A 26,066-nucleotide genomic window follows, 5' to 3' on the forward strand; every position below is an offset into this window, starting at 1 on the left:
GAATCAAACATTATTTTCTACACGCAAAAATGCACCAAGCCGACGGGAGTATCATCGAAGAGCAAGTCTCGCCAAGAAATTATTATTGTGACTGCCAAATGGCAAGGTCGGCGATCGAAAAAATAAATAAAAGGAAGAACCACCGAGACGTGGGTGGTCGGAATCGAGTGGCCACACGAAGCGGTGACACAGTCGGCCAAAAACTGCCAACTTTTTATCACTTTATGTCGTATTTTTGGTTGGTGCACTTCATCATTTACTGTGTACATATGTTTCAAGTATATGAAGAATAAAGCACAGATTTGGTGTCAAAAGAGTTGTTTTGATCTTTAATTTTCAATAACAGACAGTTCACACACGCAATACATCATCACTGATTGAGAGTGCCTCGGTGCTTTTTATGATAACCTTAAAATCAAGCCTCCCAACGCAGTTTGGGAAGTTCCCTAGACGCCAGAAATCTTCTATGGCTTCCCACTGGCTGGTTGTAGGACACGGCAAACAAATCAGGCTGGAGGGCTTTGCAGACCTTGAACGCTGTGCTCGACGCCGGTTTGAAGCTAGCCGCCACAGCTAGCTCTCTCCACCCGAGTCTAAAACTCTCTGTGCGGCATCAAAAGTCGGCCAGACCGCCTCGAAATCGTCTTCTGCGTCGCCTGCCCGTCAACATTTGTATGTTCAATATTTATTCAGTGTTGATGAGCAGAATATTTACTTTCAAGAGTTCCATCTTGCATTGTTTATTTTTTCTCCGACTAGCGGAAGTAGTCAACAATCATGCCCCAAAACCGTACAAACATAACGCCACATCCCTCTAGTAGTGGCTTGGCGGTGAATTACAGAGCAACGCGTTCCCTCACCGCAGAACTATCGAATGTCGAATGACGCCGTAGTCGCTACGCCGTCACCGCAACGCGGGAGTATAACTCAGGCTTAAGAATTAAACTAACCACACAAGTTCGATGTATCCACTACTCGAGTCAAAGTTCGCAGGAACCTTTCGAAGATTGTGGCGTACACACACGCATAAAAAACCCTCAATGTCCGAGCCTAACGCATAAATCTATATCTCCCGTCTTCCCTCGGGAGAAAATGGCGTCGATCTGCGCGTGCGCAGTAGCAAACCGTCACAATCGATGCACCCGTCACGATCGGGTAATGACACTCCCCCCTTCGTGTACATATCAACATGGTCCTTAACAAGTAGCTGTCCGTTATGGGGCGCCGTTTGTAAAGGAGCACATGCTGAAAATTACGACAACATTTTCTCATATTTAGCGCCACACAGTGTTTAAAATGTGGTGTGAAATTTTTTGTCACTTTTTTTTTTTGCACATTTACAACATTATTCAAAAATAAATATTTAAGTTGCTAAACAATCAGTATTGTACCTGAATGTTGAAATCCAGAACTAAATGTTTATTTATATCTTAAATGTAAATATTAAATTCATATCCTAAATATTAAATTTATATCCTAAATCTATATGTTAAATCCAAACTTTATATTTATATATTAAATCTAAATGTTAAATTTATATCCTAAATTTATATGTTAAATCCAAACTTTATATTTATATATTAAATCTAAATTCTAAATCTAAATCTTAAATTATATCCTAAATTTAATATTGTAAATCTAAATCTTAAATCATATCCTAAATGTAAATATTAAATTTATATACTAAATGCTAAATTTAAATGTTAAATCTGGAAAAGGGTGAAACTAAATATTTAGCTTAATATGCAAATTCACACGACTGGACACCGGAAGTAACAAAATAAAAGCTTGGAGCAGCTCAGACTGTTTGTTCACGTTGCTTGAAAATGAATATAGCTTACTGAACGGTGGCGGTCGCCTCTTGGACATGAGTCATTGTGATAATAACAATATCTAGGTTAAATACACATTCAGGAGAAACTATTTAAAGAGTATTTTGTGCTTTTCGTGTCACTTTTACGTCCATGAGCCCAGTAAAGTTACTAAGAATAGCCACCAGGAGTCTCTGTTGGACTGGACCGTAGCTCAAGGTTGACCTTTCTCACTTCATTCATTCATTCATTTCTACTGCAAAAATCCCGCGTTTCTCACAGTCGGCGAAGGTGAGCTGAAAGAAAATATGTCGGGCGAGTCAAGTTTAGCAGAGACTATCGGCCAGGCCATTCTCACAGCAATACAAAATTTTCCCACAGCTACAGCGTCGGCGACAGCGGCTTCCACTTCACGATCCACTTCGGTAAGTTAAGTGTATTGTGACTGTTCTCTAAATCGCATTTATTACTGTTGGATTCTCAGCTATGCTAATTTACCAGAACTAGCTAACAGGCGCCAGGACCGACTTGCTACAAGCGTCAATGCAATCCACAAGTAGATCCTTTCCCGCTATCATATTAGCAGTCAAACTAAGAATGGCAAAGATGATGCGGGTTCATTTTAACGTGTGCAAAACCTACAAATCAAATAAAGTTTATTTTAAATTTGTGACAAAAACTTGTGGTCGACGCATTTAAAGAATGAAAACATTTTTCTTTTTTCTTTTTTCATACATTAATTCGTCTAATGAACCGCTTATCCTCTTCAATTATAGTAACTGCGCCAAATCAAAATTTGGCCTAGTGCGCATGCGCAAATTGCGACGGTGATGGAGTTTTCCGGTAGAAAAAGGACTTGATGGGGCATTCATGTGGGCACTGCTCATGAGACCCCCCACCCCACCCCCAAGTCCCTATCGCAATTTTCCACTCTTCAAGTGTATTCACCATAATTCTGACAGCATGCAAAGGCTTCAGTAGTATTGGCTAAAGATGTAAACTACATTTCTTGCTTGAATTAGCAGCTGGCTGAGACAAAAAAGAAAAACTAGTAAACGTACCACTAATCGGTCTTTGTCAGGTGACGTAACGCTGTCAAAAGCCGCAGTGCATTGTGGGTTGAATCGCCATTTTGAGTGTACACTTATTGTAAACAACTGAGCAGTGAGAATCGTCTTTGCTTTCATCATTGTTTTTGATAAATGGGACACTCGTGTTGTTTGAAAGGCTGCCATACTAAATCACACGACAAAAATGGCAGCAAAGTTGACCACGACGTAAGATTTTTTCGTTTTCCCTCCTGGAAAAGAGGTTATAGACAGCAGGTTGAGGAACTAACGAAGCGGCGTCGGATGGCCTGGGTCGCAGCGGTGAAACGACTTTCTACACCATATCTCCGGCGTGTTTGCTCCCGGCATTTTCATAAAGGCAAGTCAGTTTTTTTCAAAGTATTGATACTAAATATGCTGTTTTTTTGCTTTCTAAAGTCGCTATTTTCTCATTGGCTAACCTTAGCTAGCTAGCCTCACTTGTAAACTTCAGGCAAAGAGGGAGGGCAGTTGAAACGGGTTAATCTGTACGTGATAAATCAGTGTTTAATTTATTCAGTCATCGTTTATAAAAACATTATAGAGTGAATGATTTAAAAGATAAAGGTAAACAGCAAAAATGCACAGAAATATTGATTAATGCGCGAGATTTCCTTTTGTGATCTGAGAGATCTGATGGGATGGTAGCATGTCTGATTAAGTGTTTACGAAAGTGAAATGCCATGGAAATATCCAATCTTACCTAGCTTTCTAAATAAAACATGTGATTGCAGGTGAACCAGCTTATGAAATGATGGAGACTGACCCAGACTGGGCACCATCCCTACATCTGGAACACACATCTGTTACACCGACAAACACTGCACGCTCTGCAAGACTAACGTGAGCAGCTACGGAAAGAGACACTGCAAGCACCAGAGATGGGGGTCCAGCAGGATGCAAACATTGAAGAGGTGCAGACCAAGGAGGGTCCATCTGAGCCTGGTGAAATAAACAGTCACCAACAGAATGAGGAAGGGACACCTGATGCTGGAGAAGAAAGTGGTCAGCTACAGACTGAAGAGGGGACACATGAAGCTGGAGAAGGTGATCAGCTAATCACAGAGGATGAGACGCACAACACCAATCAGGACCGTTTTGAAATTTTCACAGAAAACCCATCAAATCTGAAAGCACGTGCCCAAATGTTTTCCAGCTACAAGCACCACCACACTATGAATTATTTAATATGTATTACACCCAAGGGAGCCATTTGTTTCTTATCAAAAGGCTTGGGAGGGCGTACAAGTGACAAATATATAACCCTGAACAGTGATTTTTTTTTTTTTTGATAATTTGTTACCTGGGGACATTGTCTTGGCTGACAGAGGTTTTGACATACAAGAATGTGTGGGCATGTAGTGTTCAGATGTCAAACCCCCAGCATTTACAAAAGGCCACTGTCAGCACATTTGAGAATCCATGTTGAAAGGGTCATCGGAAATGTTTGTCAGAAGTATAAGATCCTAAAGCGAACCATACCCATAAACATGATTCTTCCATGTGAAGGTGAAGAAGCCACAATGTTGGATAAGGTCACTTTCTGCTGTGCCCTGATAAGCCATTGCCCAACAGTAGTAAAGTACAATTTTCTTTTCGTAGTGTTTGTTCAAGCAGTTTTTTTTATACGTTTGTAGATGACTTAAACCTGTTTAATAAAGTATGTCAGTGACAATTTTGAAGTCTTGACTCCTTGCCTCTCTTAGGTACGTAAAACACTAGTGGTGGTTTTGATAATGAAAAGTACTTTTTTTTTTTTTTTTTTACTAATTACATTCAAACAATTTTGTGGAGATAAACACTGAATAGGAAATACAATGTTTGCTAACAAAATGAGATGTTTGACAGGTTTACTGTTTTTGGATTTATAATTTTTACTAAAATTCTCAAAACACAGCAGCAGCACAATGGTAAACAGAAATTAGCAATACAAGGAAATATAAAACATGTGCATATGAAGTAAAATAACACTAGTAGAATAACGTGTTCAAGTAAATTTGTCCCACTTCACATGATAAGTCCTGCATTGAGAGAATTGCAAATCTTTGCATGGCAATGTCAACACTGAAACAATATATTGTGCAATATACATGAATTTGCATGTCATTATGACAGTTCCTTCACCTGTTTTAGTCATGTGATATTTAAGATGATATTCAAGGTACAATTCAAGTTCAAGGATGTTCAAGTAAGAGCTGTATCATGTTTCTGAGAGTAGCAACGAGTGACGACTGTGTTGTCGCAGTCCTGCGGTCGAAATGCGAAGATCCTGCACCGAGCCATTCGTTATATGTCCGTGAGCTTCGAGAGATTTATAGTTTTTAAAATGTAAGCACTGATACCGTAAACGAGGGACTTTTTTATATCCAGCGATGAAGTTGGAGGCAGTAATGTGGCGTCGGAGCTACTCCTGTTTTGGTTTGTTTACATCCGTGACCGATTGTTTCTACATTTTCCATTGCTTTTTTTTTTTTTTTTTTTTTAAAGTTCTGGTAAATTAGCATAGATGAGAATCCAACAGTAATAAATGCGATTTAGAGAACAGTCACAATACACTTAACTTACCGAAGTGGATCGTGAAGTGGAAGCCGCTGTCGCCGACGCTGTAGCTGTGGGAAAATTTTGTATTGCTGTGAGAATGGCTTGGCCGATAGTCTCTGCTAAACTTGACTCGCCCAACATATTTTCTTTCAGTCCACCTTCGCCGACTGTGAGAAACGCGGGATTTTTGCGGTAGAAATGAATGAATGAATGAAGTGAGAAAGGTCAACCTTGAGCTACGGTTCAGTCCAACAGAGACCCCTGGTGGCTATTCTTAGTAACTTTACTGGGCTCATGGACGTAAAAGTGACACGAAAAGCACAAAATACTCTTTAAATAGTTTCTCCTAAATGTGTATTTAACCTAGATATTGTTATTATCACAATGACTCATGTCTAAGAGGCGACCGCCACCGTTCAGTAAGCTATATTCATTTTCAAGCAACGTGAACAAACAGTCTGAGCTGCACCAAGCTTTTATTTTGTTACTTCCGGTGTCCAGTCGTGTGAATTTGCATATTAAGCTAAATATTTAGTTTCACCCTTTTCCAGATTTAACATTTAAATTTAGCATTTAGTATATAAATTTAATATTTACATTTAGGATATAATTTAAGATTTAGATTTACAATATTAAATTTAGGATATGATTTAAGATTTAGATTTAAAATTTAGACTTAATATATAAATATAAAGTTTGGATTTAACATATAAATTTAGGATATAAATTTAATATTTAGGATATGAATTTGATATTTACATTTAAGATATAAATAAACATTTAGTTCTGGATTTCAACATTCAGGTACAATACTGATTGTTTAGCAACTTAAATATTTATTTTTAAATAATGTTGTAAATGTGCAAAAAAAAAAGTGACAAAAAATTTCACACCACATTTTAAACACTGTGTGGCGCTAAATATGAGAAAATGTTGTCATAATTTTCAGCATGTGCTCCTTTACAAAAGGCGCCCCATAGTCCGTTGCTATGCCTGTAACATCGTCTCAACACGTGAAGTCCGCAAAGCTAATTGGATTGCCATCGACTTTCGTGCCATTCTCAGAACGCCAAATTCACTTGATGTTTATACGAATTGTGATTATATTCGCTTGATAAATCTTTTACTGCATGACATTCATGAGAAAACATTAATTCCACGGAACTTCTTACCTGAGCGTGCTCCGCCATTTTGTTCATCTACCATGATGAATAAGGAGAGAAGCAGCGGGTCGGGAGGGGTGTCCACTTCCCCCCCTCCAGGGCCGTAGAAAGAGGGTTACGACACTCCCATAGAGATCCATTATACGATTTTACTTCCGGGTACTTCCGGGTTACGGTGCCTCGTGTAGTTCCAAACATGGCTTCGACGAGAGCGGACCGCATTCATATGAATGGCTGGCTGTGAAGTATATTCGGAGGTAAGTTGGTGAAAAAAACGATCCCTTTTGAATTTTCAACAGTCTGTATTCTATCAGAGGCGCTTCATGATATGTATGCTGAGTTTTATTTGTAGATGCATAGCGTAATTATACATATATTTTATTTTGGTTGACGAACGATGTTCTGCTACTTTTTAAGCTGAGTCTGCTAACTAGGAATGTATTGTCAGGGGTAAATTCATTGTCCCTACCTCTTTTAAGTTAACTCTTTCAGAGGCCCTTTTGACGTACACACTCATCTGTATTTGTGAGTATTGGTCGACGACCGGCTTATTAGCTCCATTTTGTAAGCTTTGAAGTAAGGTATCCCCCTCATGAAAGACTACCAAGTCAATGCATGACAACCTTTATTCTTTACACCAAAATGTTTGACATTATTATATTTTAGAGATGTGTATAGATTGACAAGTGATGTCAACAAATAATAGACACATCTATAATTTAAAAAAAAACAACCTAATGTATATTATTATTTTAGGTTACTTTTCATGATCCACATCATGCTGCTGTCGGTCTACGTTCCTACCGTAACCTATAGTCACAAACCAGGACACGCTGGAGAGACTGTGTCTCGGCTGGCCTGGGAACGCCTTTGGACCTCGCCAGAGGAGCTGGATGAAGTGGCTGGGGAGAGGGAAGTCTGGGCTTCCCTGTTAAAGCTGCTGCCCCTGCGACTGGACCCCAGAGCAAGTGGAAGATGATGGATGGATGGACATCAAGCTGCTGGTGGTGCCTGCTGATGGTGACTGCTGGCTGTGCGCACTAAGCCCATTTTTTAAAATGGCAACAAACAAAACCAAAAAAAGCATTTTTTTCATGTTTTGACGACTGACCATTGCCATCCATTTTTTCTGCTGCTCTTGGTCCTAGGGGAAACCATGCTGCACACAAACCATCACAGGCCACTGATCTATAAAATGTTAGGTGTAAACAATAAACCATGACACCAATTTTTTAAAAAATATTGTGATTTTCTTTATCAAAGGTAATAAGTTGTTATTGATATACATTACACCATGTTGAGGAAAATCATAAAATGTTTTTCCTGTCTTGTAATCATTTTGTGTGGCTTGGGTACAAAATGAAAAATGCCTCTAAAGAGGTACAGGTTTGGTTTTGCTAAAATTAGAGGCTATATTCAAAATTTAGTTGTTTTGCACTGTTAAATGTCATTTGTTTGTGTTTCAGGTCAAACTAAGTCTATAAAATGGAAAATGTACACACACATATATGTAAGCATTAGAAAGTGCAACAGGAAAGAAAAGTGGAAAATAGAATTTAAAAGCCGTGACCACAAACCCAAACTTTTTGGGAAACAAATGTTTTTATATGTCAATACGAGAAAACAAACTTGGAACTACCACTTAGAACTAGGGAACAAAATATGTTATACATGGGGTCATCTTTAATACAGTGCCTTGCAAAAGTATTCGGCCCCCTTGAACCTTGCAACCTTTCGCCACATTTCAGGCTTCAAACATAAAGATATAAAATTTTAGTTTTTTGTCAAGAATCAACAACAAGTGGGACACAATCGTGAAGTGGAACAAAATTTATTGGATAATTTAAACTTTTTTAACAAATAAAAAACTGAAAAGTGGGGCGTGCAATATTATTCGGCACCCTTGCGTTAATACTTTGTAGCGCCACCTTTTGCTCCAATTACAGCTGCAAGTCGCTTGGGGTATGTTTTTATCAGTTTTGCACATCGAGAGACTGACATTCTTGCCCATTCTTCCTTGCAAAACAGCTCGAGCTCAGTGAGGTTGGATGGAGAGTGTTTGTGAACAGCAGTCTTCAGCTCTTTCCACAGATTCTCGATTGGATTCAGGTCTGGACTTTGACTTGGCCATTCTAACACCTGGATACGTTTATTTTTGAACCATTCCATTGTAGATTTGGCTTTATGTTTTGGATCATTGTCCTGTTGGAAGATAAATCTCCGTGCCAGTCTCAGGTCTTGTGCAGATACCAACAGGTTTTCTTCCAGAATGTTCCTGTATTTGGCTGCATCCATCTTCCCGTCAATTTTAACCATCTTCCCTGTCCCTGCTGAAGAAAAGCAGGCCCAAACCATGATGCTGCCACCACCATGTTTGACAGTGGGGATGGTGTGTTCAGGGTGATGAGCTGTGTTGCTTTTACGCCAAATATATCGTTTTGCATTGTGGCCAAAAAGTTCAATTTTGGTTTCATCTGACCAGAGCACCTTCTTCCACATGTTTGGTGTGTCTCCCAGGTGGCTTGTGGCAAACTTTAAACGAGACTTTATGGATATCTTTGAGAAATGGCTTTCTTCATGCCACTCTTCCATAAAGGCCAGATTTGTGCAGTGTACGACTGATTGTTGTCCTATGGACAGACTCTCCCACCTCAGCTGTAGATCTCTGCAGTTCATCCAGAGTGATCATGGGCCTCTTGGCTGCATCTCTGATCAGTTTTCTCCTTGTTTGAGAAGAAAGTTTGGAAGGACGGCCGGTCTTGGTAGATTTGCAGTGGTCTGATGCTCCTTCCATTTCAATATGATGGCTTGCACAGTGCTCCTTGAGATGTTTAAAGCTTGGGAAATCTTTTTGTATCCAAATCCGGCTTTAAACTTCTCCACAACAGTATCTCGGACCTGCCTGGTTTGTTCCTTGGTTTTCATAATGCTCTCTGCACTTTAAACAGAACCCTGAGACTATCACAGAGCAGGTGCATTTATACGGAGACTTGATTACACACCGGTGGATTCTATTTATCATCATCAGTCATTTAGGACAACATTGGATCATTCAGAGATCCTCACTGAACTTCTGGAGTGAGTTTGTTGCACTGAAAGTAAAGGGGCCGAATAATATTGCACGCCCCACTTTTCAGTTTTTTATTTGTTAAAAAAGTTTAAATTATCCAATAAATTTTGTTCCACTTCACGATTGTGTCCCACTTGTTGTTGATTCTTGACAAAAAATTTAAATTTTATATCTTTTATGTTTGACGCCTGAAATGTGGCGAAAGGTTGCAAGGTTCAAGGGGGCTGAATACTTTTGCAAGGCACTGTATATTACCACAGGTAGGTGAATCAAGGAAATCTGGACATTTTCTGGAAAAACTATTTTAGTTGTGAAAAATGAAAAACCTCAGTCATCTTGTATTTCAATGTAAAAGTCGATTTCCCGTGATCATGCTAACATTAACATGACACGTTCACTCCATAACATGAGAAAGTTCCCTTCTGTGTTACTTTACATAGTTCTCAATTGTCGCCTGACCACTCCAAATGTAAAACTAGCCCTTAGATATGTCATAATGCAATGACATAATCAAACAAGTACTTAGATACGTGATTTGATCCATTTTTCCATAAATGTCGCAATTACCGCTGTCTGTTCCATTGCAAACCGCGACAGCGCTGCTTGTGTTGTAACTATTCACGCACCTACATGAACCACGTGACCACCCGCGGCGAGAACAGAGAGTGTCGTGACTCTCTTTATATGGCTCTGCCCCCCTCTCCCCGAATGGTTGAACAATCGCCGTTCTGATTGGTTAGACTTTTGGCTCACATGTTTGCCCCGAAATCTAGTTGTACATGCACAGAAAACACTTGTAGATCATTTAAAAAAAAACACACACCCGAAGAACTATTCACTAGATTGTGTTCTTAACGTCTTTTTTTGACCACGACTTGGAGTGATATTTTTGTGGTTGTGTTTTACAACAGATTATTTCTATGTACAAGTAGTTTTTTTCATCAGTGGTTACAAGTGACTTTTGTCTCTGAAAACGCGACAAGGGGGAGACAAAACTCGTGTACTTGTAATTGGTGGTTTTTAACCTGTAGCAAAGAAAAAACACCCGTAGAACAAAAAAAAAACGGAAAAAAAAAACAACTTGTAGAAAAATTTTTTACATTGTGTTTTTTTCATGTTTATTTCACAACTCAAAATTTGGAAATATAAGTTTTTTTTTGTTTTACAAGTTAAAGTTAGTCATTTTACAGGTATTTTTTAATGTTAAAACTAGGTTACGAGCAGGGGTGAAAGTGGCTAGAATTTCTTGCCGGAACTCCCCGACGTGAAGGTCGCCACGGAGCCCGAATTTAAAAAAAAATTTTTTTTGGGGGGGGGGGGGGGGCAAACCTCTTAAACTACTGAAATGCAAAGAAAACTCTTTTAGCACAGTTATTTCTATTACCCATAGAAAAACAGATTTTCATTCAAAATTGTATTTTTTTCAATGATTTGCAGAATAAAAGTTAACAAAAACAGCAATAACCCCAACCCCCATCTCCTAAATGTTATTTTTCCTCACATACTAAATGCCATATCTCAATTTTAACTACTTAAGAACATAGGATGTATATGAAAATTGAAGTTAATGTAAACATTTACTTTTTTTTTTTTTTTTAAATAACAAAGATATAAGAAACATACATTCAGAAAAATAAGTACAAATGACTTATATTATGCAGAGTGAAATGGAATATATTTTGAAGATTGTGCAAACATAGACTTTTTTTTCTAAATCATAAGGAAATGAATAAGCAGCCAAACATAAATGGACAAATACAAGTCCAAAGTGCACATTGACAGCTAAGATGTTCTTGGATCTCCCTATCAGAGCATATAAAACAAGATATGATAAATAAGTCTCCTCAAATCTTTCGTTGCTCTTTAAGATTTGATCCATTTTATGTTATGTTGCATCAATTCAACAACCTTTTTTTTTTTTTTTTTTTTTTTGCTTCTAGAAAACATGCACATTTGAACCAATCAGAGCTAACTATCTCTGCTGATCACGTGTATGTCAGCCAATTGAACGGATAAATGAGTCCAGGCGTTTTGTTTTGCTGCGTGCATTCACATATTGACGTGACTCATCATCGTCAGACTCCGATAACTGCAGCAGCTGGGGAAACCTCCATGCCGTCCGTGGAATAAAATAAATATTGGTGGAAACGGATTACGCTACACAAGCCTTTTATTATGCTTGTTGTTAACACTTGTGTATGTGAATCTGATGTTGGTATTGTTTTCTTCTTAGAGATGAAATGCATGTGTGGCAGTTTAGCATTTTCGAAAAAAAAAAAAAAATCATTTTTTTACATGCCGTTTTGACAGTTGCCGTCATATTTTCGGAATCAAAGCACCGTGTACAGGAACAGCATTCCGGCTCTGAATCTTATACCGGAACTGCGTTCTGGACCTGAATCTTATACCGGACCTGCGTTCCTGACCGTTCTGGCCCACTTTCACCCCTGTTACAAGTATCTTTTTGGCTCATAAAACTCGACAAGAATGTGACAAAACTTGTGCACTTGTAATTGGTCATTTTTAACCCGTAGTGAAGAAAAAACACCTGTGGAACAATAAAAAATAAAAATAAAAAAAAACCTTGCAATCAGAAAAAACAACTTGTAGAACAATTTATTCCTTCGAGTTTTTTTTTCATGTTCATTTTACAATGCAAAATTTGAAAATACAAGTGTTGTTGGTTTTTTTTTTGTTTGTTTTACAAGCTAGAATTTGTCATTTTCCAGGGATAATTTTCATTTTACAACCTCACTTCTTTTGGCACTATTCTATCTCCATAAAAAAGAAATGAACGAGTCTCGGCCCAAAATCAGATTCTTTTTTTGCGTGAGAAATTGGATGTGTGGCGCGCGTGTGTGAGAAAACAGGAAACTGCGTGTGTCTCACGCTCAAAGCATGAGAGTTGGCAGCTCTGGATATGACTAATTACCGAAATGTTATTTCGTTTGTTCAGATCCAAGCCCGTGCGCAAGTGATGGGCAGGAGCTGATAATCAATGGTTGTTTTTCCTTCCACCTCGAAAAGAAAACCTTTTGGCAAGCCGAGGAGTACTGCGGGGAGCGGAACGCTCACTTGGCCATTCCCGGAGATGAGAGGACGTATCGCGCATTGACTGGTGAGCACAATGGTAGCAACGATCCCACCTCCAGTTTGGCTGGGGTTTTGTGCGCAAATTGAATGTTTCCTCCTGTAGATAGGATAGGTCGCATCCCTGAGAACCCCAGTTTTTTTTTTTTTTTTTTAAATTAATTAATTAATTAATTTTTTTAATTTTATTTTTTTAATTGAAGGGGGCTGATTCCACTGTATGGTTGGGTTTGAGGTGGTCTTTCCCATCTGGGGAATCCTGGCAGGCTATATATCGTAACTACACTCAGGCTTTTAAGATGAAACAGGGAGACGTCAGCTCGACGAGGACTTAACTTCATTTTCGTAAGTATTCACACATTACATCTGTTTTATTAGATTGGCTGTTCAGATAAACATAAAAACTACGTTTAGCAGATTAGAATAAGAAAGTGAAAAATCTAGCAACAAAATGCAACAGGAGCTCTGCAGGTTCGTCAGTGTGTGTCCACAATCTGAATTATTCGAACACAGAAAACGTAAAGCCAGTAAAGTGTACGTAACGTAGAAAACGTAGACGGTTTTTGTTTGTTTGTTTGTCTTACGTAAAAAGTTCAAGGGCTACGTAGAAGGACTCGGAAACGCAGTATCGGGATACATCGTTGGACCAGAGTACGTGTAGGGACTTGTGTTTCTAATATTCCCGGGTGCACCTGTTTGAGGAGCGTTGAGTGGAATCCTTTTTGGGAAGTGGTGTGTAAACACTGGTGCGTAAGGTATGAGAACCAAATGGGACAGAATATAAATACATCTTTATATAAATACTTAAATGTGTCATTAATCACTTAAAATGAGAAATGAATAAAAGTTTTAAACGTGTCATTATTCATTAAATTACCAACGCATCGAATGCAAAAGCATTGATATTTATTTCACTATTTAATTATTAATGGTAGTGTATTATTTATATCCGAATATGTTCTAATTATATGGTGGATATTTTTCAAATTAAGTCGATAAATGTGAGCGATAATGTTAGAATGAGAGCAAAATTGTTGTGATGAGATATTGCTTATGTACTTACTTGTATTGATAATGGAAAGCTTGATTTAATTTTCCATAAATAAACTATTTAAAAAAAAAAAAAGTCAAACATTTTGTTTGTGGAAGAGTTAAAAATAAATAAAAATAATAATCTGGTCTGCCACCTGCTGACCGCTTTAGGTAGCTTGCTTGTGACCTATCTTTTGTAGTTTCATTTATTAACCTAATTTAAAAGTTTGCTGAGGGTCTATCAAGATATTGCTGTGAGCAAATCACATCTAAGTCCCCTGAAAAGTTTGGCTAAAATTTTTTCTTAGTGCCGAGTAATTGTGAATTGTACTTGAAGAGAGTGAAAATCAAATCACCAAATGCGCCCCTTTGTCCATCGTCACCAATGGAGTATTTTGTGCACCACTAAAATTTTAATTTAACTAGAAGCGAATTGATCAATTTTCGCAGGCATGGTACCATTTTGTTTTGAAAATTTAGCCCTAACTGATGGAATCACTTAACTTTTTGCTTTGACCTATTTAAAGATGTATTCCCAAGTTTCTTATAACTGTAAGAATGTCCTTTTTTTCTGACAAATTAACTGTGGAATCACTATGACATCCATAAAAAAAAAATTACTCTTTCACCCATAGGAGTCTTCGATCAGTATTCGATTCCTACTACTTTTAAAGGTGGGTGAGTTGATAAAAGTGAGCCATTTAGTCTCTATCCTTCTTAATACATTTGTCTCACCATCTGTTGTTTTTTTTTTTAACAGTAATGGGTGTTTCCCAGCAGCTTGGTGTCCTTCTCTGGAAGAACATTCTATACTACAGAAGCCACAAGGTGCTGTCGTCTCTTATCTTTAAATTTTGACATTGTGCTCAGAGATAACACTCAAACAGGCTAGGCTACGATTCAACAATTTTTCACATCTTAAAAAGTTAGTGACCCTTTCTCGATGAGGTTAAGAATTTACTGTCGGGAAAGCTTCGACACTTGACTTTGCTGAAGCAAGGGTCCAGAAGCATAAAGTCTGGTCATTGAGATATACTGAGGTGGTCGTTTTGTTTTCAACCATTTCATGTTTTGACAACCCCAATGGAACTATCGCAAAACCACACCCCCAAATCAGAAACGTTGGACACCAACCGTTGATTTACATAGCAATGTTCTGTGGGGTCGTGACTTAAAACATCTTTTTTTCTAACTTTAAATTTGCAGAAAACTGATGGTTTAAAACTGCTTAGGGTGCCTGTAATTCCAACAGCACGTACCCTGGAAGATTGGGGGGGGGGGGGGGGGGGGGGGGGTTTGGGGTGTGCCCTTTTCAAAGACTAAAAGAAAACTCGCCAAATGCCAGTTATGGATAACAGGTGGCCCCTTTCTTAAAATTACCTTAAAAGATTCAGGGGTGCACACTGTAAATCGCCACGCAAAGTTTTCCTCTACTTTTCACTGTTTAACCGATACTTTCATAACAAATGCATGAAACTACAAACTTATGAATCTATATTAAATTATCAGTTTTGACATCAACCAGTTAGAAATAGGGTTAAAATTGGAATTTTGTTCTATTTCTGTCACCTGGCACTACAAGCAATCAGCAACAGATGTATTGATCGACGGAAATTGACCTCTACATGCCACATTTTAGTGACGGGATCGTTCACTTGAGGAAACTAATCTATTCTGGTTTGTTGAGTAAAAACACTCGTTCAACGAATCGTTACACAAGAAAGCTTGGAAACAGTTTGCTTAAGACATGTCAACAAAGCACATGGATTACTGGAACCATGTCCTATAGACCCTACTCACGTGACGTCACAGCCACGCCCCCGCGCCATGATGTCCGCATACTCGTCATAGAAATGCATTAGCGCTTCGTAAATTATTCCTATTATTGCACGTTTTACTGCCCGTCAACATTAATACTCAAAATGGTGAAGTCGTGTGTGGCGGTCGGTTGCAAAAACAGAGAAGATAGACGGAGAGACTCGAATTTTTACCGTATTCCGAGAGACCCGAAGAAGAGGCCGCGATTGACTGCTGCAATTCGACGAGAAAACTGGAATCCAAACGACTACCACAGATTATGTAGTAGTCATTTTATATCTGGTAAGATGCATTTAATATATATTTAGAGGGTTTTGGGCTGACAACCACAATCAGATCATTGCTAGGCTAATCGCTAGGCTAATCGCCGACAACATACACGTATGTATGTAGTGAAAGTGCTATCGCTAAACCGTATAAACATTAAAAGCCCTAACTCCATTGACAAACGACATGAAATACATTAGACTTGACAGTGGATGTTACCAAGAACAAAAGATTTTGAATTGAAAATTTCCTAACTCACCTTCCGAGCACAAGATTCCTGCCGAATTTTCGTATACGAGGACGTGTTTCACCCAACCAGCAACGTAGCATTTATAAGCCTCCAAGCTCTTAAAGTTTTTCAAACTTTCGTGAGAATAGGCTGATTTTGTGTGGGTATCAGATGTCAGGCGAAGCCAGCGGGTCGAAAAACATCGATTTAGGCATCAAATACGGATCTGGCGAATGGATAAACTGAAGCTTTTCCACGTAACGCCTTTTATGCAACAGATCCAATGAGTTTACAGCGTCAGATAACACCGGGGCTTCCATGAATTGCTCTATAACTTGCTCGACTAATAGAAAACAATGAGAATAGGTCTGAAAAAGAGGTACAGTATGGCGGCCGGAAACAGCGACACGCCCATTTTGTGACGTAGGTGAGTAGGGTCTATAGTCTGTTGAGACGGGCGGGCTTTCTTGTGTACCGTCTTCAGAAGAGGCTTCCTCCTGAGGTGACAGCCATGCACACCAATTTGATGTAGAGTGCGGCAAATGGTCTGAGCACTAACAGGATGACCCCCCCACCTCTTCAATTTCTGCAGCAATGCTGACAGCACTCCTGTAATGCGTCACATGACATTTTGGAGGGAAAATGACAAGCAGTACCCAATTTGGACATTTAGGGATGTATGTAATTTCTAAGGGGTGTACTCACTTTTGCTGCCAGGGGTTTGGATATTAATGGATATATTTTCAGTTATTTTGAGGAGAAAATAAATTATATTTTACATAGGCTGCACACAGACTACTTTTCATTGTGTCAAAGTGACACTTTGTCAGTGTTGTCTCATGAAAAGATATACTTAAGTTATTTGCTCCCAAAAACGTATAAATAAGTTCTATTTTTAATTGCTTCAGCGTCCCCAAAACGTATTTATACGTCTTTTGCGTTTTTTTTTGTTTTTTTTTTGACAAGAGGTATCTATTGGTTCCGACCTATCTAAAATATAATGCACAAAGCTCAAAACCCATTTTAAAGCTATAAAACTGGCCACTGCAGGTCAGTAGCGCATTTGGTAAGAACTCATCACGGGCCAAGAAAGGAAGTGAAGAAAAATATTCAGGAAACGAAAGTTGGAGGGATCTTGTGAAGATGCGTGAGAATTTGAGAAAAATGTGGAGAACGATCGGGAAAAAAAGGCAAACAACACTGGAGGAGTGTTTTGAAAAGAAAACGAATCCATCGTCAAAGAAGGATTTTAAAAAATCTATCTTGATGAGACAGACGGTGACAACCACAACGCGTTATGTGGACCTCACGTTGCGTTACTCCTTAGCCCGAGGTTGAGACCAACGATGAAGATGGTGAAAAAAGTGAGACCGATCGTGATCCAGACTCATCAGATTACTGGGAGCCACCTCATTCAACCGGGAGCAGCAGAGAGCCTTCCCCGTTGTTATGTGTGCAAATAGTTCAATAGTTCAATAGTTTAGTTATGTGTAAAAAAATCGTTACGTTGCGATCAAAAGCTCTTTTTGTCTTGTTGTTATTTTGTAGAACAAAAACATTATCCAGATGTTTGGGATGTCACATAAGCGAAAAACAGCTGTGTTTAAAGTTATGTTTGAAATGTATGCTTTCACAAAAAGCTCAATTTCTCTGTTTTTTCATCAGACATTGAAAAATTACTCAAACTAAGCTATTTTCGAATGCTGATTTCTAAAGAATGGAAAAAGATATGAACTAACTTTTTTTTCTGCTGAAAAAAGAGAGTCTAATCTTTCTTTTGGTGGGTTCCCGGTTTATATAGCAATAGAACATAATTTATGTGGGCTGAGCGAAGGGCCTTGGTCCGGTGAAAATGGCTGGGAGTGAATGAGTTAAATATCTGCAGAAATGCAAGGGGTATACTCACTTTTGTGATACAATGTGCTTTCACATAACTATTAAGTTATCTTCATGCCAAGTACTTAACCCTTTAACACCGAACGTGTCTGCAGCGATGCGTTCACGCATGTCGTCTTTGAAGCTTCGTCCCGCTGTAATTGCGTCACCCACGTGCCACTGGTTGATCTCACTTGTGAGTGCGGAAGTTGATGTCCACACCTGTTTTTATTTGAAGTCAATCGACCAAGAAAACAGGAGATAATGTCATTTGAGTTTTATAGTTTTATTGCACTCATAAATATGCATTAAAACGCCGCATGGATCATACAGTATATCTATCTCCATATTTCCATCATTTCTTGTCCTTTTTCAAAACTGAAAGCAGCACAAAAGACTACATATCCCAAACCCCAAGAGCCGGTCTGATGTCAAGAAGGACGAACCGAATGTGGACATTTTTAATAAATTTCCGAGCGAGGCGCCAACTAAGGAAAAGGAGGCATGCGAAGCAAGCAACGGCAGGGTGTTGTGCCGAAACACTGTTAGATTAAGCGAGCGTCTTTGAAACGTGCAGAATGAATCTAAAACTAAATTTAGCGCATTATTTCATTAACTCAAGGAAGAAGATGAGCCATATTTGTCGTTGTTTTCCTGGGATGAGTCGGCGTCTCGGCGAGTAGAACTACTGTAGAAGTCACAGCAGCGCTCAAACGGCGAAAGAGTAGGCTGTGTGACGTTGTGTGTGACGCAGCTCCGTGACCTGTTAATGCAGAAGCTTTATTGAGTGCGCAAAAAAAAAAAAAAAAAAAAAAACTTTATTGGGTCGTATGCCAGAAAATTTTGAATTGAACTGAACTACTTGTCAATATTTTTGAAAATACTTTTTTTCAATGTTATACAGTTGTGGTCAAAAGTTTACATACACTTGTGAAGAACATAATGTCATCGCTCTCTTGAGTTTCCAGTTATTTGTACAACTCTGATTTTTCTCTGATAGAGTGATTGGAACAGATGCTTCTTTGTCACAAAAAACATTCATGAAGTTTGGTTCTTTTATGACTTTATTGTGGGTTAACAGAAAAAGTAATCAAATCTGCTGGGTCAAAAATATACATACAGCAACACGAATTAGCAATTTTGGTGACTTAGAAAGTTGTGTCAGTGAAATGAGCTTCATAGCATGGCCTCTTAATTAACTTCCTGTGAGTGATTATGAGTGGTGCGCTGGTGACTTCTCTGAGGCCATTTAAATAGGGCTCATTGGATGCAAACGCCCACAAACGCTACAATGGGAAAGTCAAAGGAGCTCAGCATGGATCTGAAAAAGCGAATCATTGACTTGAACAAGTCAGGAAAGTCACTTGGAGCCAGCTGCTGGTCCCAAGAGCAACAGTGCAAACAATTCTTTGTAAGTATAGAGTGCATGGCACTGTTTTGTCACTGCCACGATCAGGAAGAAAATGCAGACTATCACCTGCTGCTGAGAGAAAATTGGTCAGGAGGGTGAAGATTCAACTGAGAATCACCAAAAAGCAGATCTGCCAAGAATTAGAAGCTGCTGGAACACAGGTGTCAGTGTCCACAGTCAAGCGTGTTTTGCATCTCCATGGACTGAGAGGCTGCCGTGCAAGAAGGAAGTCCTTGCTCCAAAAGCGGCACCTTAAGGCTCGACTGAAGTTTGCTGCTGATCACATCGACAAAGATAAGACCTTCTGGAGGAAAGTTCTGTGGTCAGACGAAACAAAAATCAAGCTCTTTGGCCACAATGCCCAGCAATATGTTTGGAGGAGAAAAGGTGAGGCCTTTAACCCTAAGTACACCATGCCTACCGTCAAGCACGGTGGTGGTAGTATTATGCTGTGGGGCTGTTTTGCTGCCAATGGAACTGGTGCTTTACAGAGAGTAAATGGGATAATGAAGGAGGATTACCTTCAAATTCTTCAAGATAACCTAAAGTCATCAGCCCGAAGATTGGGTCTTGTGCGCAGTTGGGTGTTCCAACAGAACAATGACCCCAAACACATCAAAAGTGGTAATGGAATGGACATGGGCTTGAGCTGCCTCTTACATTCCTAACCATAAAAAGGGACAAATTCTGCAGCAGGATGGTGCTCCGTCGCATACTTCAATCTCTACCTCAAAGTTTCTCAAGGCAAAGAAAATCAACATCCTCCAGGACTGGCCAGCCCAGTCACCAGACATGAACATCATTGATCATGTCTGCGGTAGGACGAAAGAGGAAGCATGGAAGACGAAACCCAAGAATGTTGATGAACTCTGGGAGGCATGCAAGACTGCTTTCTTAGATATTCCTGATGACTTCCATCAATAAATTGTATGAATCCTTGCCGAAGCCCATGGAAGTCATACAAAATATTAAATTTGTATCTCACAGCACCACTACTTAATTCGCTTATGTTATCTAACATATTTTTGTATTTGAAGTACATTTTATGTTCAACTTTCACACTACTTTCTGTAGGCGACAAAACTTTGGCCTTGCCAAAATTTGACCTTTATGTCTTCATTAAATGATAAATCTTTTCTCAGTGAAACAAATATTTTTTTTTAAATTCAACATCATTTGGGGGGGTCTTAGCTTTCCTATGAGCCATTTCTGAAATGGCATAATTGCATAATTAAAAGTCAGGTTATTAGCAATTATTTATACAAAATGGATAAGTGACAAGACTTTTGTCAGCGACTGTACATTATAATTCCATTAATTCGTTCCACAGCCTGAAAACCACTAAATCCTTAATAAATACTGCTGTTACAATTGCAAATAGCAATTAAAAAGAGCAAAACAAATACATTATGATTACAAATCGGAATGATTTATAATAATAGTAATGATAATAGTACCTGTAATAATGTAACAAATCGGGTTCTAATGTGGCAGTCGTATTTTGTTTGGTGTACCTGAACGCCCCGCTGGGCTGACGGCAGAGTGAAAGTACAGTTGAGATAGTATTCCTTTCACTTTTCACGTCCTATTGTTGCGGGCTGTTGGCGTGTTTTTTTACACAAGTTCTGAAATAAATGATTTAAAAACCTGACACAGCTGGCGATCTCTTTGGCGATGGTTGTCACCTTTACTTATAAAGACTGGCAAACAGAGGTCCTAGGAGTATTGTCAAGCAGTTCACGGACACACACCACGCTCAAATTTTTCCATTGGTAAGCCTCACATTTCATTTTTCACCACCTGCTTTAACATTCTTGGAACCCATGTTGATTTCTCTCACAAGAAAATCCGCCGTGTGTGTGCCTTGCGGGAAAACAATGAAATTGCGATGTTATCATAAATCATCATATTTCGAGCATTTTGTCGGATGTAGGTACAAATGGTGAGTAAAATTTTACGTTGGATGCCGAAAGGATTTTGTGTCGAAGCGACCGTATGTCGAGGTACCACTGTACCATGCTTTTGTTTCAGTTTCAGATTAAGGCAAACATTGATTTCCTTCCTTTATTCCTTAAGGCTTTGTTTAATTTTGGGACCATGATTGTAGTTCCCCCATCTGTTTGTTCTAGAGATTTTAATGCTGCAATATAAGTTTTGTATTGTTTCATTTTTCTTTTTTTTTTTTTTGAGGTTAATTGTAATTGCAATCAGTTTACCTCTTAGGCTCCTGCTAGTGGCCGAAAAGTGTCATTGCATGAAATTCACTTTCCTATATACAGTATTCATACATTCATTCATTTTCCATGCCGCTTTTCCTCACGAGGGTCGCGGAGGTGCTGGAGCCTATCCCAGCTAACTACGGGCAGTAGGCAGGGGACACCCTGAACTGGTTGCCAGCCAATCGCAGGGCACAAGGAGACATACAACCATTCACACACACACTCATACCTACGGACAATTTAGAGTGTTCAATCAGCCTACCATGCATGTTTTTGGGATGTGGGAGGAAACCGGAGTTCCCGGAGGAAACCCACGCAGGCACGGGGAGAACATGCAAACTCCACACAGGAAGGCCGAAGCCCGGGATTGAACCCTTGATCTCAGAACTGTGAGTCAGACGTGCTAACCACTCAGCCACCGTGCCGCCTATATACAGTATATATACGTAAATATATATAACAGTTGTAAAGCAATAAAACTGCAACTAAAATGAATGAAATGAACAAAAAAAAAAACTTTTTAAAAATTGTTTTTATAATGGGTCAAAATTATTTTTCGAACAGATCATGTGACTTTATACCACTGGTGTCAAACTGACTCCATAAAAGGCCAAGTGGGTGCAGGTTTTTTTTTTCCAACCAATGAAAAGGACACCTTTTGACCAATCTGATCTCTTACACGGGTAATCAGTTATGTCTGATGTCTTACATGGGTAATCTTGTCAGGTGCTGCTTGTTTCAACAGAAAATTCATTGGTTAAACTGTTTGCGCGGTATCGGTTGGAACAAAATCAAGCACCCACTTGGACCTTTGTGGAATTGGTTTGACACCTATGCTTTAGACCACTGGTCTCTAACTGACTCCATAAAGGGCCAAGTGGGTGCAGGTTTTCTTTCCAACCAATGAAGAGGACACCTTTTGACCAATCTGATCTCTTACATGGGTAATCAGTTAAATTTTTTCACGTGCTGCTTGTTTCAACAGAAAATTCATTGGTTAAACTATTTGCACGGTATCGGTTGGAACAAAATTCAGCACTCACTTGGCCCTTTGTGGAACTGGTTTGACACCTATGCTTTTGACCGGAGGTCTCCAAACCGGTCCTCAAGGGCCGCTGTGGGTCCTGGTTTTTGTTCATACCGATTGAGCACAGACAGTTTAACCAATGACGTTTCTGCTAAAACAAGTAGCACCTGACTGCAATCAACTGATTACACTTGTAAAACACCAGATTGGTGCAAAGGTGTCGTCTTGTTTTGTTCGAACAAAATCCTGCACCCACTGCGGCCCTATGTGGAATAGTTTGGAGAACACTGCTTTAGACGGTCGGTTATTTGCTTTGCATATGATTAAAAAAAAAATAGGGGAGGGCAATTTTATTTTTTAAATGTTTTTTTTTTTGATTGAAAATATTTTTTAGGATTGAAGCAACTGTTTTGGGGATTGAATGATTTAGACACAAATGTCCTACCTATAATATGGCCCAAACACAAAAAGGATTGGTTCAATCAAAGAAAAATTTTCAATAAAAAAAAAAAAAGTGTTCAAATGCAAATTTTTCAATCTCAAATATTTTTTCACATTCCAAAAAGGTTTTTATGATTGAATTTTTTCTTTTTTTATTGAAGTGATCTTTCATTTTGAATATATGTATATATTTTTTGAAGCAACTTATTTTTTGATTGATAAAGACAAAAAAGTCCTAGCCAAAATGTGCCCCAAACACAAATCAACATTACTTCAATAAAAAAAGTTGCTTCAATAAAAAAAAAAAAACGCCCCCAATCAAAAAAAAAAAAAAAAAAAAAAGAAAGAAAAATAGTTTCACATGCATTTTTTTTGGTTCTAATTTTATTTTGCATTCAAACACTTTTTTTTATTGAAGCGACTTTTTTTTAATTGAAAATATATATTTTTATTGAAGCAACTTTTCCTCCATACCTCCATATTGCTCTGCCCAGGGGATACAATTTTTGACCGGGGTAACTACATTGCAACGACACCGGCGGGCGTACCATATTCAATGGGTGACGATCTTGGCGAAAAGTATAGCTGTCCTAAGCAGCCCGATTTAAAATTCCCCTCAAGAATGATGGGAAACAAAAAAACGCTCATTGTCAACTTATAAATATTCCTGTAAGTTAATTTTATGGCTGACACTGCGTTTCGAGGTCATCAACATGTGGTGCCCCCCCCGCCCCAAAAGTCACACTCCACCTATGATTGCCTCCATAGAAGAGAGGGCCCCATCCAGTAACGACAATCAATGCAGTAGGGATTAATGTACGCTTACCAGTCATGGTGGTGTAGTCTTCCCAATGCCAACTTCATTTTTCTTATAACCCTTTTAAGGAACTACTCGCTGAGTAGTCGTTATCAAAATAGATAAGGTGACCATTTAAAGTGACTATTTTCTTCTCCCATGCTTTATTTTTTTTCTTTTTTAAATCATCTCTTACCGTAAATTGCAACAAGGCGATGACCATGGATCTTGGCTGTTGACCGGATTTAGGCTTTGGAGCAAGTGCCCGGTGCGCCCGCTGGATTCGCAAGTTGATGTCGATGAAAAATTCTTCCCGAAGCCAGCTGTCGATAAACTGCACCATAGATTCGCTCTTGGCCACAGTTTCCTCCGGTATGTTGTAGATCTGTAAGTTGTTCCGCCGTGATCTTCATTCTAAGTGGTTTATTTTTTCCATAAGTAGTTTCTGATTGTGCATGACATTTTGCAGTGTGCTATTCGCCTTATGGCTCCTTAGCTCAATTTCCTCCGTGTGCTCAAGTGTAGCCTGAATTTTCTCATTTTGTACTCCAATGTCCGTGGTCATTTTCACCAACTTTTGATTTATGTCCTCCTTGGATTCAGCCAACTCACTCCTCATCTGAGCTGTGATTTGATCTCTGTGTGCTTTCAAGTAGATCTTCCTTTTTTTTTTTTTTTTTTTGTAGGACTTGAATTTTGGGGCTAATGGTGTCAAACCCGCTTTGTGGGCCTGTGGCAATAACACATTTTAGTGTGTGATAATTTCTCTCATAAATTATTGCGATATGCGATATTATTGCCCCCCTCCCATTTTTTAAAAAACAATTTACAATAACACAGTGAAACTACAGTATATATTAATAGATCAAGTACACCAATTTAAATGCAATAAATGTTTACTCTTAAATTCAAAAATACTTTTCAAGGAATCACAACTAAAAACAATAGACCATGCCTCTTAAGTAAAAGACAACAATATTAATACCGCACAGAAACACAGAAGAAATGACTTTTTTTTCGGCACACCATTTGGATTTCCTTTTTCTAACGGAGACCTGGTTGAAACCAGGTGAATACAGCGCCTTCTCGGAGCTCCTCCCATCCGGCTGCTGTTTCTTCAACACCCCGCGAGCGACTGGCCGTGGTGGCGGCCTGGCTGTTGTATTCAAGGACAATTTTAGATGCAGGCCAATAACTGCTCATAATTATTCAAGTTTTGAACTGCAGTTATTCTCTATCGGGCTTTCTCCCCCATTGCTTTGTGCCACAATATATCGCCCCCCTGGTTCTAACAAGGATTTTATCCCGGAGTTTTCTGAGTTTTTATCAGATTTTATTCCAAACTTTGGCAGGGTTTTAATTTGCGGGGATTTTAATATCCATGTCTGCTGCTCAGCTAATCAGCTGGCAAATGAGTTTAAAGGACTTCTGGACTCATTTGGCCTCACCCAGTCTGTGAGTGCCCCAACTCATGAGCAAGGTCACTCCCTGGATTTGGTAATTTCACTTGGGCTTTCAGTCTCCATCACAGAAATTGTGGATACTGCTATCTCGGACCACCTTCCCATCATTTTCGACTTCTCTGCCCCTTTTTCTGCCGGAAAGCCAATATCTCCAGCCTGCTACCAACGACGCATTACTCCATGCACATCAGGAGAGTTTGTGGCTGCTTTTGGAGACTTACAGCAGCATCCTGGCGCCGTGCTGCCTTCTCCTCTTTGCTCTGACAGTCTTCTCTCCATTTTCCATTCCACTTGCACTGCTGTCTTAGACTCCATTGCCCCTCTACGGCAAAAAAGCTCCAAACCCAAAGCCGCTCCATGGTTCAACGACACTACCCGCCTGCTCAGCCTAAAATGCAGGCGTGCTGAACGCCAGTGGAAAAAGGACAAACTCCATGCTTCTCTGTGATTGCTGAGGGACACCTTAGCTACCTACCAGGAGGCCATAAAACAGGCCAAGTCTAGTTATTTATCTACCATTATAAATAACAGCTCCAATCATCCAAGACTCCTTTTTAACACTATTGATTCTGTTTTAAACCCACAACCCACTGTCTTAACTGATGTGTCAGCTGCCAAATGTGAAGAGTTTCTCAATTTCTTTCAAAACAAGGTCTCTTCAGTTAGGCAAAATGTCAGCAACTCTGGTTTCTCATCCGATAACGTACGTCCTTCAGAACTGCTCA

The 26,066-nt window shown here is 39.1% G+C and overlaps 1 protein-coding gene and 2 long non-coding RNA genes across 3 annotated transcripts in view; 2 read left to right on the plus strand and 1 right to left on the minus strand.

The window, feature by feature from the left end:
* Positions 1-451: 451 nt before the first annotated feature.
* Positions 452-7,193, minus strand: LOC130923426 (uncharacterized). The gene is made up of 3 exons (XR_009064706.1): positions 7,073-7,193; positions 6,613-6,841; positions 452-656 (listed from the first exon to the last, which is right to left on the minus strand). It is a non-coding gene; the product is annotated as an uncharacterized LOC130923426 (long non-coding RNA).
* Positions 6,435-7,843, plus strand: LOC130923379 (uncharacterized). Its single transcript, XR_009064702.1, has 2 exons — positions 6,435-6,860; positions 7,360-7,843. It is a non-coding gene; the product is annotated as an uncharacterized LOC130923379 (long non-coding RNA).
* Positions 7,844-12,583: 4,740 nt separating this feature from the next.
* The window catches only part of LOC130912451 (phospholipid-transporting ATPase ABCA1-like), a 273,656-nt gene continuing 260,173 nt past the window's right edge, over positions 12,584-26,066 (plus strand). Inside the window, exons 1-3 of the mRNA XM_057830556.1 lie at positions 12,584-12,791; positions 14,431-14,469; positions 14,556-14,623. Coding sequence (XP_057686539.1) covers positions 14,558-14,623 — 66 coding nt within the window. The 5' untranslated portion in view covers positions 12,584-12,791; positions 14,431-14,469; positions 14,556-14,557. The remainder of the gene's footprint in view (positions 12,792-14,430; positions 14,470-14,555; positions 14,624-26,066) is intronic.

This window comes from Corythoichthys intestinalis, chromosome 1 (genome assembly GCF_030265065.1).
Source record: "Corythoichthys intestinalis isolate RoL2023-P3 chromosome 1, ASM3026506v1, whole genome shotgun sequence".
Lineage (NCBI taxonomy): Eukaryota > Metazoa > Chordata > Actinopteri > Syngnathiformes > Syngnathidae > Corythoichthys > Corythoichthys intestinalis.